The sequence below is a fragment of the Cryptomeria japonica genome, chromosome 2 (assembly GCF_030272615.1).
Source record: "Cryptomeria japonica chromosome 2, Sugi_1.0, whole genome shotgun sequence".
Lineage (NCBI taxonomy): Eukaryota > Viridiplantae > Streptophyta > Pinopsida > Cupressales > Cupressaceae > Cryptomeria > Cryptomeria japonica.
In genome coordinates this window covers 82,907,388-82,921,750 of record NC_081406.1, presented here as the reverse complement: position 1 = coordinate 82,921,750, position 14,363 = coordinate 82,907,388, and the positions used below count along the sequence as shown (strand labels likewise).

At 38.7% G+C, this 14,363-nt stretch overlaps 1 protein-coding gene across 8 annotated transcripts in view; it reads left to right on the top strand.

Annotated features, from left to right (window-relative positions):
* The window catches only part of LOC131078837 (histone-lysine N-methyltransferase SUVR5), an 81,553-nt gene that overhangs the window by 17,959 nt on the left and 49,231 nt on the right, over positions 1–14,363 (top strand). The window contains exon 1 of one of the 8 annotated variants that reach the window (XM_058016629.1): positions 11,285–11,373. The exons of the other annotated variants lie outside the window; for them this stretch is intronic. Within the exon in view, the coding sequence (XP_057872612.1) occupies positions 11,302–11,373 (72 nt within the window). The 5' untranslated portion in view covers positions 11,285–11,301. Of the gene's footprint in view, positions 1–11,284; positions 11,374–14,363 lie in introns of those variants that run through there. 8 annotated transcript variants of the gene reach the window in all.

The window sequence follows — 14,363 nt, the reverse complement described above, 5'->3', positions numbered from 1 at the left end:
TGGTTCTGCGATGTCAAAACAAGACTTAGTTAGAATTCCATCAAAGATCATTCATTGCTCTTACATTCTTAGTATTAGGATTAGATCCTTTCCTTGACCTCATCTTTTTTCTTTTTTTCAAATCAAAGCTAGTAAGAGCCTGTGTTCCAGCAATATTCAAAGTAGATCAGACGTTCAATCATCAAATGTAAGTCCCCTTGTGATTCCAGCAAATCATATCATACCACAGAGAGCTTATCCACACGTAGAGACCCTACATACAAGAACCTTGAAGTCATCCCGATTGATCCTTTTCGCGACATCTTCAGCATTCGGAGGCTTTACTCAAGAGAGGATAAGGTACCTTTAGGTATTTTATTTTGTGTTTGATAGTGTACAAAATACACGTCAACAGGTTCCAAGTACACTTGTGGACTGTTTGAAATGTTTCCATTATGTTTCAAAAGCCTCCAAGTTCCATTTTCCCATCGGGTTCAAGCATTCTTCAAAAACTGTCATTTTGTTGTGTGTTATGCAGTCATGAAATTATAGTCATGAACAGTTATTAATTACTCTCAAAATATTAATCACCAGAACAATCGCTTCGGTCAGATTATAGACATGCTAGTTATAGAACTTTCCTCCAAGTTATAGAAAGATCCAACGGTTGAATCCAAAGTTGTGATGATTTTGGCAAAACAGGGCTAAAAAGGGCTACTAGCCCATGAGGCCTAATTGGCACTTTTTTTGTTTGTTCTGCTCAACGATGGTCTTTTTAACCACAAAGCAAGTTGGGGATGGTGTTTAGGGAGTGTTTGCTCAAAGATTTTTGAGGTTTAGCCCACTGTTGGTGTAGTTTTAAGACTGTCCACCTTTCATGGCTTAATTTGGGGGTTTTGTAGGGTTTGGAGCATGTTATGTTTGAAAGACACTCCAACTCCCCTCTTCAAGCCTCCACCAAGGTTTGGAACCTCTGCCACATCATTAAACACCTTCCCCTGCCTTTTCCCTGCAAGCAATGTGTCAAACAGTTGGCAAACAAGAAGGGAAACCATAAAATGTCACTGTCACTGTCTTCATTTACTGTCTTTGGACAGTCAATTTGCTGCCCCCTTCTTTAGACCTGCATAAAGAAGAGTATGTATAGGTAGGATACCTCAAGGAGGTCTGCAAAACAACTGCCAATTTCCTATTACATTACCTTTAGAACTGCAAGGCTTGGCTCATGCTCTTCAAGCATTCCATTGAGCATTTACAAATCATTTTTCTCAAAACAGTGAGCACACTGTTTGCTTACAAAATAGGAATGTTTGATACAATAAAGTTAATCCAACAAGCCAAGGTGATGCTCAACACTCTTAACCTTACTTCCAGACCTTTGCCCCATTGATTTGTCCATTCCAAATTACTTTTGGATGACAATCTTGAGCTTTAATCATGAACTAGCCTAGTTGCTCCAACTTGCCTAGTTCTTACTCAAATGCATTTTCAAACCATTCTTTTGGCCCAAAAAGAAAGTAATGTACATTATATACTCAAGGATCAACTTGGTAGAATCCATTGGAGGGATCCCAGACCTGGATCAACCAAGTTGACACATTTTACAACCCCAAACCCTTGGCAGGGCAGCAGGTAGCTAGTTTCAAAATATTTTTGTAAAAACACCTTACAAATGGAAAAACAACGAAACAATCACATGGGAGGCCTTAATACATCCACATTGAACTTCCAAGAAGGTACAGTACGGATTGTACAGCTACAGTACGGACTGCCCTTCAAAAGGAACAAAAAACAGTCATAAAAGCAAAAAAAACACTTGTTTTCTATTGAGTTATTCTTGCAAATACAATCACCAACCTTTCCCAAGGCAAGGAGAGGCCTTACATAGTTTCTCAAGTTGGTTTCCACGCCCATGTATGGACAAGCAACTTTTTAAATTACATTTTTCAAGAAAATGGTTTTTTTGACAACTTTCTTGAGCAAAATGACAACTTTTCTTGCTCTCAAAGGCATTTTTGACATCCTAGCCTTAGCAACTTGCCTAAACCATTTAGACATGCTTAAAAACACTAAAAAAAACATGTTTCAATGCTCTTGAAACCATTAGGAGACCTTTTTGGCACTTTTCCACATTTTTGCCAAAAATTGTCAATTCAAGGCTTGAAATGCAAGATTTGATCTCTCAAGCCCAAAATGACATCAAAACCACTACAAATGACTCAAAACAACCTAAAACAACAAAAACAACCTAACACAAGACTGTACAAACATATAAGCATGAAAAACCCAAAAATGGAGTTTTTACTCAACTAGGTGCTCCTGCACCATACTCCCCCAAAAACAAAGAAGTCATGTGACTTCTTGAGGCATCAAAGAAGAAGAAATGCCAATTTTCTGAAAGTCAGCTTCAGGTATCCAAGTGGCTTCGGAGATAGGCTGATCCTTCCACTTGATGAGATGCTCCATGTAGGTGTGATTCCTTGTCTTTTTTAGAACTCTGGAGTCTAGAACCTGTTCAACATGGGGAAAAGAAAGAGAATGGAGAGATAGATCAGAAAGGGATTGAGAAACATCTAAAACTCTTTGAACCTCCTCAGGTGGCTGCCCCTTGAAAGCAATCAGATCTGTAACATTAAAAATGGGGGACATAGAAACATTAGTAGGCAAATCAACTTTATATGCATTAGACCCATACTTAGCCAAGATCTTGCAAGGGCCTATCCTCCTCATTTGAAGCTTGCTTGGAACTCCCTTTTGTAGCCTTGCCTTATTCAAATGTACCATCACATAATCACCTATGGCAAATTGAACATCTCGCTTTGTAGCATCCACTCTTGCCTTGACTTTTTGAGAGGTGTCTTGGAGAGCTTGTCTCACTTGCTCATGAACCTCCTTCATGGAGTGAGCCATATCATTTGCTGTCCCACTTGTATGCTGCAGGTTAGTGATATCCCTCAACTCCATTATACCCCTTGGATGCATACCATAAACAACTTCAAATGGACTTTTACCTGTAGATCTGTTAACACTGTCATTGTAGGCATATTTTGCTTGAGGAATGAGCTGATCCCAACTTTGCCCACACTCCTTTGTCAAACACCTAAGCATGTTTCCAAGAGACCTGTTCACAACTTCTGTTTGGCCATCCGTTTGTGGATGATAAGCTGAAGCAAAAGAGAGATTAGTACCCAATCTCTTCCACAATGTTTTCCAGAAATGACCAAGAAACTTAACATCTCTATCAGATACAATGCTAGTAGGCAAACTATGAATCCTAACAACTTCCTTGAAAAATAAATAAGCAATATGACTTGCATCATGAGTTGTTTTGCAAGGAATGAAGTGAGCCATCTTACTGAATCTATCAACTACCACAAAGATGCTATCAAATCCTGCTTGAGTTCTAGGTAATCCTACTACAAAATCCATGCTAATGCAATCCCAAGGCCTATGTGGAATGGGAAGAGGCTGATATAAACCAGCATTAGAGGAGTTACCTTTTGCTTTCTGGCATACCAAGCATTGTTCAACATACCTCCTGATGTCTCTCTGCATCTTAGGCCAATAATAGAACCTTTGAACCAGCTCTAAGGTCTTATTGAGACCGAAATGTCCACTTAAGCACCCATTGTGCTTCTCTTGAATGAGGTTCTCTCTCATAGAACCCTGTGGAACACACAACTGTCCACCCCTGAATAACAAACCATCTTGCAATGTGAAATCAGCATAGGCACCATGGAAATTATTCTCAAAATCTTTACAAACTTTATAAGTTTCTACAAAATCATTATCAGTAGGATACATGTCCCTGAAACTATCAATACCAATACTCTGAACTTGAATCTCATGAATAGTTAACAATCTTCTACTCAAAGCATCTGCTACTTTATTCAACTGACCCTTCTTATGCTTAAGAGTAAAAGTGCAAGCTTGTAAATATTCTACCCATTTAACATGCCTATGAATCAGTTTATCCTGTGAGTTCAAGAAACTGAGTGCCTGATTATCCGTGTAAACAACAAACTCTTTAGGAAGAAGATAGTGTCTCCATTTCCTAAGTGCCTGTACCAATGCATAAAGTTCTAAATCATAGGATGAGTACTTTTTCTTTGCATCATTTAACTTTTCACTAAAAAATGCTACTGGTCTATTTTCTTGACTCAAAACAGCTCCTACTGCAATATTACTAGCATCACATTCAATAGTAAAAAGCTTATCAAAACTAGGTAAAATAAGCATTGGCTAAGTAGCTACTTTAGTTTTCAGTAATTCAAACCCCTTATTTGCTGCACTTGTCCATTGAAACTTTACCTTGACACCCCCTTTGATGGTGTCCAACATTGGAGCACAAATTTCACTGAATCCCCTGATGAATTTCTTGTAAAACTGAGCCAAACCATGGAAGCTTCTGACATCATTGGCTGTCTTAGGAGTTGGCCAACTGGTTATTGCTGCAACCTTTGAGTGATCCATTTTCAGATTGCCTCTCGATACAACAAAGCCAAGATAGACTAATTCTTGCTGCATGAAATCACATTTTTCTAGATTTATGGTTAGCTGTTCATCAGATAACTATTTCAAAACAATAGCTAAATGCTGTAAGTGCTCTTCCTTAGTCTTGTTGAAAATAAGAATGTCATCTAAATACACTACAACAAATTTTCCAATGAAATCATGTAAAACTTCATTCATGAGTCTCATGAATGTACTGGGAGCATTAGAGAGTGCAAAAGGCATGACTAGCCACTCATAGAGACCCTCATTTGTTTTGAAAGCTGTCTTCCACTCGTCCCCCTCTTTGATTCTTATCTGATGGTAACCACTCTTCAAATCAATCTTGCTGAAGTACTGTGGACCCCCCAAACAATCCATCAAATCCTCTATCCCGGGTATGGGAAATCTGTATCTGATGGTGATCTTGTTGATGGCCCTGGAATCTGTACAAAGTCTCCATGTACCACCCTTCTTAGGTGCCAACACTGTAGGTACTGCACAAGGACTAATGCTTTTCCTAATCAGCCCTTGGTCTAAGAGTTCTTGTATTTGTCTTGCTACCTCTTTGTTTTGCTCAGGGGTCATTTTGTAGGCTGCCTTATTAGGCAAAGAGGCTCCAGGAATAAAGTCAATTTGATGGCTAATGGCTCTAGGAGGTGGTAAAGCTGCAGGTGTACCATCACTGATTATTTGTTTGAAGTTATCAAGGATTTGCTGCACTTCACATGGTATCTCCACTTTCTTTTCTACCTTTTCCTCCTTAGGCTTCACTATGAGTGCAAAGCCTACTCCCTCACCCTCTTCTAGTGTTTTTATGAACTCTTTCTCATTGACTAACAAGATGTTAGGCACTTTGTTGCTGCTCTCTCCTTCTTCATTGAGGGATTGAATCTGATATTTTACTCCATCTTTTTGAAAGGAATAGGAGTTTCTTTCCCCATCATGCTGTGCTTTTCGGTCAAATTGCCATGGTCTATCCAATAGCAGGTGGCAAGCATCCATTGGAAGGATGTCACATAAGATCCTATCAGTATATCCGCCTATGTGGAAATCTACCCAAGCTTGCTCATTTACCAACACATGTTGCCCCTTGTTTAGCCATGTTACTTTGTATGGTTCTTTGTGTTGTATTCTAGGTAGTTTCAACTTACTGATTGCTTCTTCTGATATGATGTTATCAGTGGATCCTGAATCTATGATCACCTTACACACCTTTCCCATGATTTTACACTTAATCCTGAACAATGCTCTTCTCTGTGAGGCCTATGTACTCTGTGGCTTCTTCATCAACACTCTTTTAATCATTAAACTCTCACCATCTTTTGAAGCTAGGTGGTTTAATGCTGAAGTTTTGGGATTACCTCCATCTTCCTGAACATAATTTACCCTCTTTTCACCTCCATAGGATGAACTAGGCTTCTCTGGGCATCTATAGGCAGGGTGGCCTAACTTTTGGCAGTTGTAGCATTTCATGGTTGAGAAGTAGGACCCTCTTCCTGGTCCATTAGATCTACCTCTACTCAGGTTGCTTGATCCCCTACCCCTATAGTTGGGTTTGCTTTGAGAATCCCCACTTTGCTCTAGAAGTTTAGATTCTCCCTGGGATCATTGATCTATGCTTCTTCCCCCAAAACTGCCTCTATGGCCTCTGCCATCTCTTCCCCTACCTCGGCCTCTATTGTTTTGTTCTTGCTCTCTTCTACCTTTCTCTTCCACTTTAAGTGCCAATTGATAGCACTCGTGGACTGTTTGTGGGCACAACAAGCTCATCTCTTCCTGGATGTTCCATCTTAACCCATTCAAATACCTTGCCACTTTGATACTCTCATCCTCCACTACTCTGGATCTCATGCACAGTTTCTGAAACTCTTCAGTGTAGCTACTGACATCTAGGTCTTTCTATGTCAAGTTTTGTCTTTTCTTGTGGAGTTGTATCTCATAGTCTTCAGGAAGGTAGGTCTCTTTGATTTTGGCTACCATTGCCTTCCAGGTGGCTAGTGGTTGCTTGCCTACTTTCACCCTTTCCTCTTGGATGAACTTCCACCATGTTAAGGCTGCCCCTCTCAGCCTTGATTTTGCCACCTTGACCTTTTGTGCTTCAGTCACTCCATCACACTCAAAATGGTTTTCTAACCCTTCGATCCACTCTATTAGAGCATCTGGATCCATCTTCCCACTGAAAAGAGCCACTCCTTCTAATGTCTTACCACTCATAGCTCTCAAGGCTTTCAAGAATGATTCTTGCTCAATGATAGGGTCGGGCATGGGGACTTCATCCTCTATTGCCATCATTTTACCTTGGTCTCCAACTTTATCCTGGACTTCTTCAGTTTTGACTGCTACTTCAGCTAGTTTCATTGCTAGTTGGTCTAGTCTTTCTCTGAGTACCCTATTTTCCTCTTCTTGGTCCTCTACCTTCTTAGCCAATTCTGCATTGGTCACCATGTTTGTCTAATGTGTCTTTCCCCTGAATCTTTTGTTGGCTTTGATACCACTATGATAGGGAGCTTGATAGGAAAGTGCTCACAAGGCTAAATTGCTCAAAAAGGATCAATGAATTAGCCTAAGACTTGGAGGGTCTGATGTGTATGTCTTCTCAAACTACCTTACTGTTGTAATGACAAGGATTCCATGGTTTACTTGCCTAGCAAACTCCCTTTATGGTGATGGCTTCTCCCATGCTCCAAAATTACTCAAATTGCTTACCCTTCCATCCACACTTGCTCATGCTTGGCTCTTGGGGCCTTCAACCTTCAGTTTCAATGTGTACTAGGGGTCTTCCACATGGAAATGCAGGGGCAACAAGGAGTTACTCACCATGAATGCTCATAAACTTGTTTTAGACCTATAACTCTCAATTTGCTCAAATTCCTTAAAAGGGCTCAACTACCCCCAAATGAGGTTGCACGCTGTCTGTGGGTTCCAAGTACACTTGTGGACTGTTTGAAATGTTTCCTTTATGTTTCAAAAGTCTCCAAGTTCCATTTTCCCATCGGGTTCAAGCATTCTTCAAAAACTGTCATTTTGTTGTGTGTTATGCAGTCATGAAATTACAGTCATTAACAGTCATTAATTACTCTCAAAATATTAATCACCAGAACAATCGCTTCAGTCAGATTATAGACATGCTAGTTATAGAAAGATCCAACGGTTGAATCCAAAGTTGTGATGATTTTTGCAAAACAGGGCTAAAAAGGGCTACTAGCCCGTGAGGCCTAATTGACACTTTTTTTGTTTGTTCTGCTCAACGATGGTCTTTTTAACCACAAAGCAAGTTGGGGATGGTGTTTAGGGAGTGTTTGCTCAAAGATTTTTGAGGTTTAGCCCACTGTTGGTGTAGTTTTAAGACTGTCCACCTTTCATGGCTCAATTTGGGGGTTTTGTAGGGTTTGGAGCATGTTATGTTTGAAAGACACTTCAACTCCCCTCTTCAAGCCTCCACCAAGGTTTGGAACCTTTGCCACATCATTAAACACCTTCCCTTGCCTTTTCCCTGCAAGCAATGTGTCAAACAGTTGGCAAACAAGAAGGGAAACCATAAAATGTCACTGTCACTGTCTTCATTTACTGTCTTTGGACAGTCAATTTGCTGCCCCCTTCTTTAGACCTGCATAAAGAAGAGTATGTATAGGTAGGATACCTCAAGGAGGTCTGCAAAACAACTACCAATTTCCTATTACATTACCTTTAGAACTGCAAGGCTTGGCTCATGCTCTTCAAGCATTCCATTGAGCATTTACAAATCATTTTTCTCAAAACAGTGAGCACACTGTTTGCTTACAAAATAGGAATGTTTGATACAATAAAGTTAATCCAACAAGCTAAGGTGATGCTCAACACTCTTAACCTTACTTCCAGACCTCTGCCCCATTGATTTGTCCATTCCAAATTACTTTTGGATGACAATCTTGAGCTTTAATCATGAACTAGCCTAGTTGCTCCAACTTGCCTAGTTCTTACTCAAATGCATCTTCAAACCATTCTTCTGGCCCAAAAAGTAAGTAATGTACATTATATACTCAAGGATCAACTTGGTAGAATCCATTGGAGGGATCCCAGACCTGGATCAACCAAGTTGACACATTTTACAACCCCAAACCCTTGGCAAGGCAGCAGGTAGCTAGTTTCAAAATATTTTTGTAAAAACACCTTACAAATGGAAAAACAACGAAACAATCACATGGGAGGCCTTAATACATCCACATTGAACTTCCAAGAAGGTACAGTACGGATTGTACAGCTACAGTACGGACTGCCCTTAAAAAGGAACAAAAAACAGTCATAAAAGCAAAAAAAAACACTTGTTTTCTATTGAGTTATTCTTGCAAATACAATCACCAACCTTTCCCAAGGCAAGGAGAGGCCTTATATAGTTTCTCAAGTTGGTTTCCACGCCCATGTACGAACAAGCAACTTTTTAAATTACATTTTTCAAGAAAATGACCTTTTTGACAACTTTCTTGAGCAAAATGACAACTTTTCTTGCTCACAAAGGCATTTTTGACATCCTAGCCTTAGCAACTTGCCTAAACCATTTAGACATGCTTAAAAACACTAAAAAAAACATGTTTCAATGCTCTTGAAACCATTAGGAGACCTTTTTGGCACTTTTCCACATTTTTGCCAAAAATTGTCAACTCAAGGCCTGAAATGCAAGATTTGATCTCTCGAGCCCAAAATGACATCAAAACCACTACAAATGACTCAAAACAACCTAAAACAACAAAAACAACCTAACACAAGACTTTACAAACATATAAGCATGAAAAACCCAAAAATGGAGTTTTGACTCAACTAGGTGCTCCTGCACCAGAAAGGAAGTTTGGGTTTTGAGGTTTTTGGAGACAAAATACCTCTTCCCAAAAAGGGAAGGGGTAGACTGGGTCCCTAAATCTTGAAATCCGGAGAGGAAGAGAAGTTCAGGTTTTGGGGTTCAGGGAGATAGGATACCTCTTCGCAAAAAGGGAAGGGGTAGATTGGTTCCTTGAATCTTGAAATATGACAAGGAAGGGAAGACTGGGTTTCGGGGTTTAGGGAGACAGGATACCTCTTCCCAAAAAGGGAAGGGGTAGACTGGTTCCCCAAATCCCGAAATCCAACAAGGAAGGGAAGGCTGAGTTTCGAGGTTTGGGGAGACAAGATACCTCTGCCCATAAAAGGGAAGGGGTAGACTAGTTCCCCGAATCCCGGAATCCGGAAAGGAAGGGAAGGCTAGGTTTTGGGGTTCGGGGAGACTTGATACCTCTTCCCAAAAAGGGAAGGGGTAGAATGGTTACCCAAATCCTGAAATTTGGCAAGCAAGGGAGGGCCAGGTTTTGGGGTTTGGGGAGACAGGGTACCTCTTCCCAAAAGAGGGAACGTGTAGACTAGTTCCTCGAATCTCGAAATCTAGAATTCTTAAGAAGGAAAAGGGATGGAGAAAGGATTGATGGACTCCAAGGTGCAAAAGGCAAAATGCAAGGATGAAGGGAGAAAGCCCGAAGTTCACCTCATGACAATAGAACACTTAAAACATTTTCTTGATTCCTTGACTTGGCGCTTGATCGACTGAGACAAAACTCGTCCATAGAACGTATCTCTAATCGGTTCTCACTGATGGACGAAGCATGTCATAAAATGACAACAGACAACAATACCTAAGGGTGCTTTTTCTTCTGAACCAAAGTTACTTGCAGATAAGACTATGTTATCCCACTAAAGACTTGGCCACATTGGAGAAAAGGGTCTAAGGACTTTGAAAAAGAAAAACCTTGTTGATGGTCAGAATGATTGTAATCTTGATTTTGATTATTGCGAGCATTGCATTAATGGAAAACAAAAACGCATTCAATTTTACTTGAGTTCTCATAAATCTTGTGGTGTGTTGGATCTTATTCATTCTGATGTGTTTGGTCCTATAGATATTCCTTCCATTGCAAATTGTGCATATTATGTTTCATTTATTGACGATTATAGAAGGATATGGGTATATTTTCTAAAAAATAAATCTGAAGTTTTCAGTTGAGTAAAAGAATTTAAAGCAATGGTCGAGTTGTAGACTGGGAAGAAAATAAAATGTTTGAGGATTGATAATGGTGATAAATTTTTCTCTAATGATTTTGATAGATTCTGTAAAGTTTTTGGCATTCTTAGATAGAAGACAACTCCGTATTCTTTACAATAGAATGGAGTTGCAGAAAGAATGAACAAGACACTGATGGAGAAGGATAGGAGTATGTTGAGAGGTGTTGGTCTAAAATAAAAGTTTTGGGTTGAAGTAGTTGCCACTGCTTGCTACTTGATTAATAGGTCTCCTACATTAGCTCTTGTTGACAAAACACGTATGGAGGCATGGTCGAGTCATAAGCCTTCGTTGAGACATCTTAGAGTTTTTGGTTGCGAGGCATATGCACATTTGCCAAAGAGAAGCAAACAAAGCTGGAGAACAAGGCTCTGAAATTTATCTTCATCGGATACAGTTATGGCGGGAAAGGGTACAAGCTTTGGGACTGTGTTGCATAGAAGGTAATACATAATAGAAGTGTTATTTTTAGAGAAACTAAGCCTCCTTTTGTTACATTGCAGCCATAATAGATTAAACAAGAAGATGTGATTCTATTTCCTTCTATCCTGATGATTGGATGTGCACATTTGCTTTGAATACTAATGTGGACGAACCTAGATCTATAGAAGAGGCATTAGGTATGAATGATGCAGAATATTGGAAGATTGCTATGGAAGAAGAAATAACAACTTTGAAAAAGAATGATACATGGGATTTTGTACCATTGCCTAAAGGACGTAAACTTGTTGGTTGCAGATGGGTGTTCAATAAAAATATTTGTTCAGATGGAGGTATTGAGAAGTATAAAGCAAGGTTGGTTGCGAAAGGCTACTCTCAAGTTGAGGGTGTTGATTATGGTGAGATATTTTCTCTTGTTGCAAAAATGACTTCCATTAGATTTTTTCTTTTTATTGTTGCTGCTTATGATTTAGAGGTTGAGAAAATGGATGTGAAAACTGCTTTCCTTAATGTTGATTTGGAGGAGGATATTTATAACACAGCTAGAGCACTATGTTGGAAAAGGTAAAAGTAATTTTGTTTGTAAATTGAAGAAATCTTTGTATGGCCTCAGGTAGAGTACTAAGATGTGGTACCAAAAATTTGATACATGTGTTTATTTTGAGATTTGAGCATTCTAAATTAGATCATTGTATTTATTATAAATCTGATGGTGATCATTTCTTGTATATTGCATTATATGTTGATGATATGTTATTCATTGGTAAAAGGAAAGGTATGATTTTAGAATGAAAGTCCCAACTTGCTGCTAAATTTGAAATGATAGATCTTGGTGTAGCGAAACACATTCTTGGGATGGAAATTAGAAGAGATAGAGTGAACAAAAAGCTATGGCTAGATCAGAGTAAGTATGTGAATTCAATTTTACAGAGGTTCAACATACAAGATTGTAGACCATTATGTGTCCCTTTTACAATTGGAACAAAGATATTTGTTTCAAATTGTCCTACATCTCCATCAGAGATGGAAGACACGAGCAGAATATCTAACAAGAGTGTAGTTGGAAGTTTGATGTAGGCTATGGTCTGTATTAGATCAGACATTGTCCAAGTTGTGGGAGTTCTTTCCAGGTATATGTGTAATCTTGGTAGAATTCATTGGGATGTAGTTAAAAGGGTCTTCAGATATTTGAAGGGTACCTCAAAATATTCTCTGTTATCATAGTAATTTGATAGGAGACAAGATTTCCCTTGGTATTCATGGTTATGTGGATTCCAATTGGGCAGTTGATATTAATAACGGAAGATCCACTAGTGCTTGTGTTCACTTTATTCGGTGGTGCAATCAACTGGATGAGTAAGCAATAGGCTGTGGTTGCTTTATCGTTTATTGAAGTAGAGTGTATGGTAGCTACTCATGGCTCATGGTTGTAAAGAAGCCATTTTGCTTAAGAGATCGTGTTCCGATATTGGAATGAAACAAGGTGTTGTGATAGTTTATTGTGACAGCCAAAGTGCTAACTGCCTAGCTAAGAACCCGATATTTCATGCTCGAACCAAAAAAATCGATGTTTAGTATCTTTTTGTTAGAGATACGGTTGAGGATGGTAGGGTGAATCTGGTTAAGGTAGAGACTTTGATGAATGTTGCATATTCTTTAACTAATGCTGTGAGCATAGAAGTTTAGATGGTGAGCATATTCTTTTATGAGGCCCCTATCAATTAAAATATAGTTTTGATACTCCCTTTGCTCTTGCAAGGTGTTTGACAAGTGGGATAAAAGGTAAAAGTAATTTCCTTTGTCAAAAATTTTCCCCAAAGCTTCGAATTGGCTAGATAAGCATGTCGGTAAATTTTTGTGGCAAGATCATGTCTAGATTTGAACATATTAAAGTTTTCGTTTTTGAAAGTTGTGAATGAAAGTTTCAAAGTCAATTTTAAGGGCCTTAGAGGCCCCAAAAGTGTCCATAATCGACATAGTGGGTTATAGCTTGATAGAGAATGTTGTGAGCTTTTCGACGCTTCAAATGGTTCGTCAATCGCACCCCTGGTTCAAAAGTTATTGCCTTCAGAAGTTGGGTCTCCTAAAATAGGAAATCTTAAAACGTGTTGGACACATAAACGAGTTGTAAAAGGGAGTTACATGTGTTGGTGTGTGTATTGACACATCATAGGTTATCTTGTATTGGAGATAAGATGGGTGCCACTTTTGAGTGGTTTTAGCCCATGGTTTTGTAATACCGTTTGACAGTTTCATGTATTGTATCTCCTATATATTAGGTGTGTGAGATGGAGGTTGTGTGTAAGAGTTTGATAGTTGTTGAATTGCCTCTGGATCTCTGTGGGTGATACTCTTGTGAGAAGCTTGCTCAACAAGTATATTGTAATCTTTTGATTTCTGAATAATATATTGTAATCTTTTGATTTTTGAATAATATATTGGGTGGCTTTTGGACTGTGGGGTTTTTCTTTCAAAAGAGTTTTCCCCATGTAAATCATTGTGTTGTGGTATGCATGCTATTCATGTTTATTTTTGTTAAGTTTTTGTAACTATTGTAAAGATTTGTAAAAGTTTTGCATTACCCTCCTCTCAAGGTGAGTGTAGGAAGTTGTTCTGGTACTTAACTTACTTACAGATCTTACGGCCTAACAAAAGATAGCTACCTTTGATGAAGTCACCAAATGGATTATGCAAAACAAATCCCACCCCAATTGAGCCTCGGTTACCATTAGAATCCTCATCAAAGTTAAATTTTCAAAAATCAATCTGTGTAGCTTTCCACTTATCTAACTTACTATTTTTTCTTTAACATAACAAAGCCATTAACAAGTGCAATTTTTCAAAGTTTTAGCCTCTAGTCAAGGTTTTGTGCTTTGTGGACAAGGAGAAAAACCCAATGGGTTGTGTTTATGAGGCCATAGACAAGGCCAAGGAGGCCATCCAAAATATTACAAGGGAGATAGAAGAAAATTTGAGTCCGATTGAAACATTATTGATCAGAGGTAGAACAATAAACTTTGCCTACCCATTCATGCAATGAGGTACTATCTCAACCCCAAATGTTTCTTCTCAAATGAATTTAGTAATATTGTTGGGGGTATTAAAATAATTTTGTAATATTAAGCTATAATGGTCAATTAAGTTCTTAGGATAGACTTTGGGAATATTCTTTATACTTTTAGTTGTTTGCTTCCCTTAATTATCGATCTTATTCTTTACAGATAAATCGTTAGTAACTTTTATCTAAGGAGGCTTTTGCTCCTTTGTTAATATCGAATGTCTTGGTAATCCTTCTTTTGTCCTTACTTTCTGTAATATGGTATTAGAGCTAGGGTTTGTGAAATCTCGTAATTGGTGAATGCTTGTTTGTATTCATGGCAAAGAATTT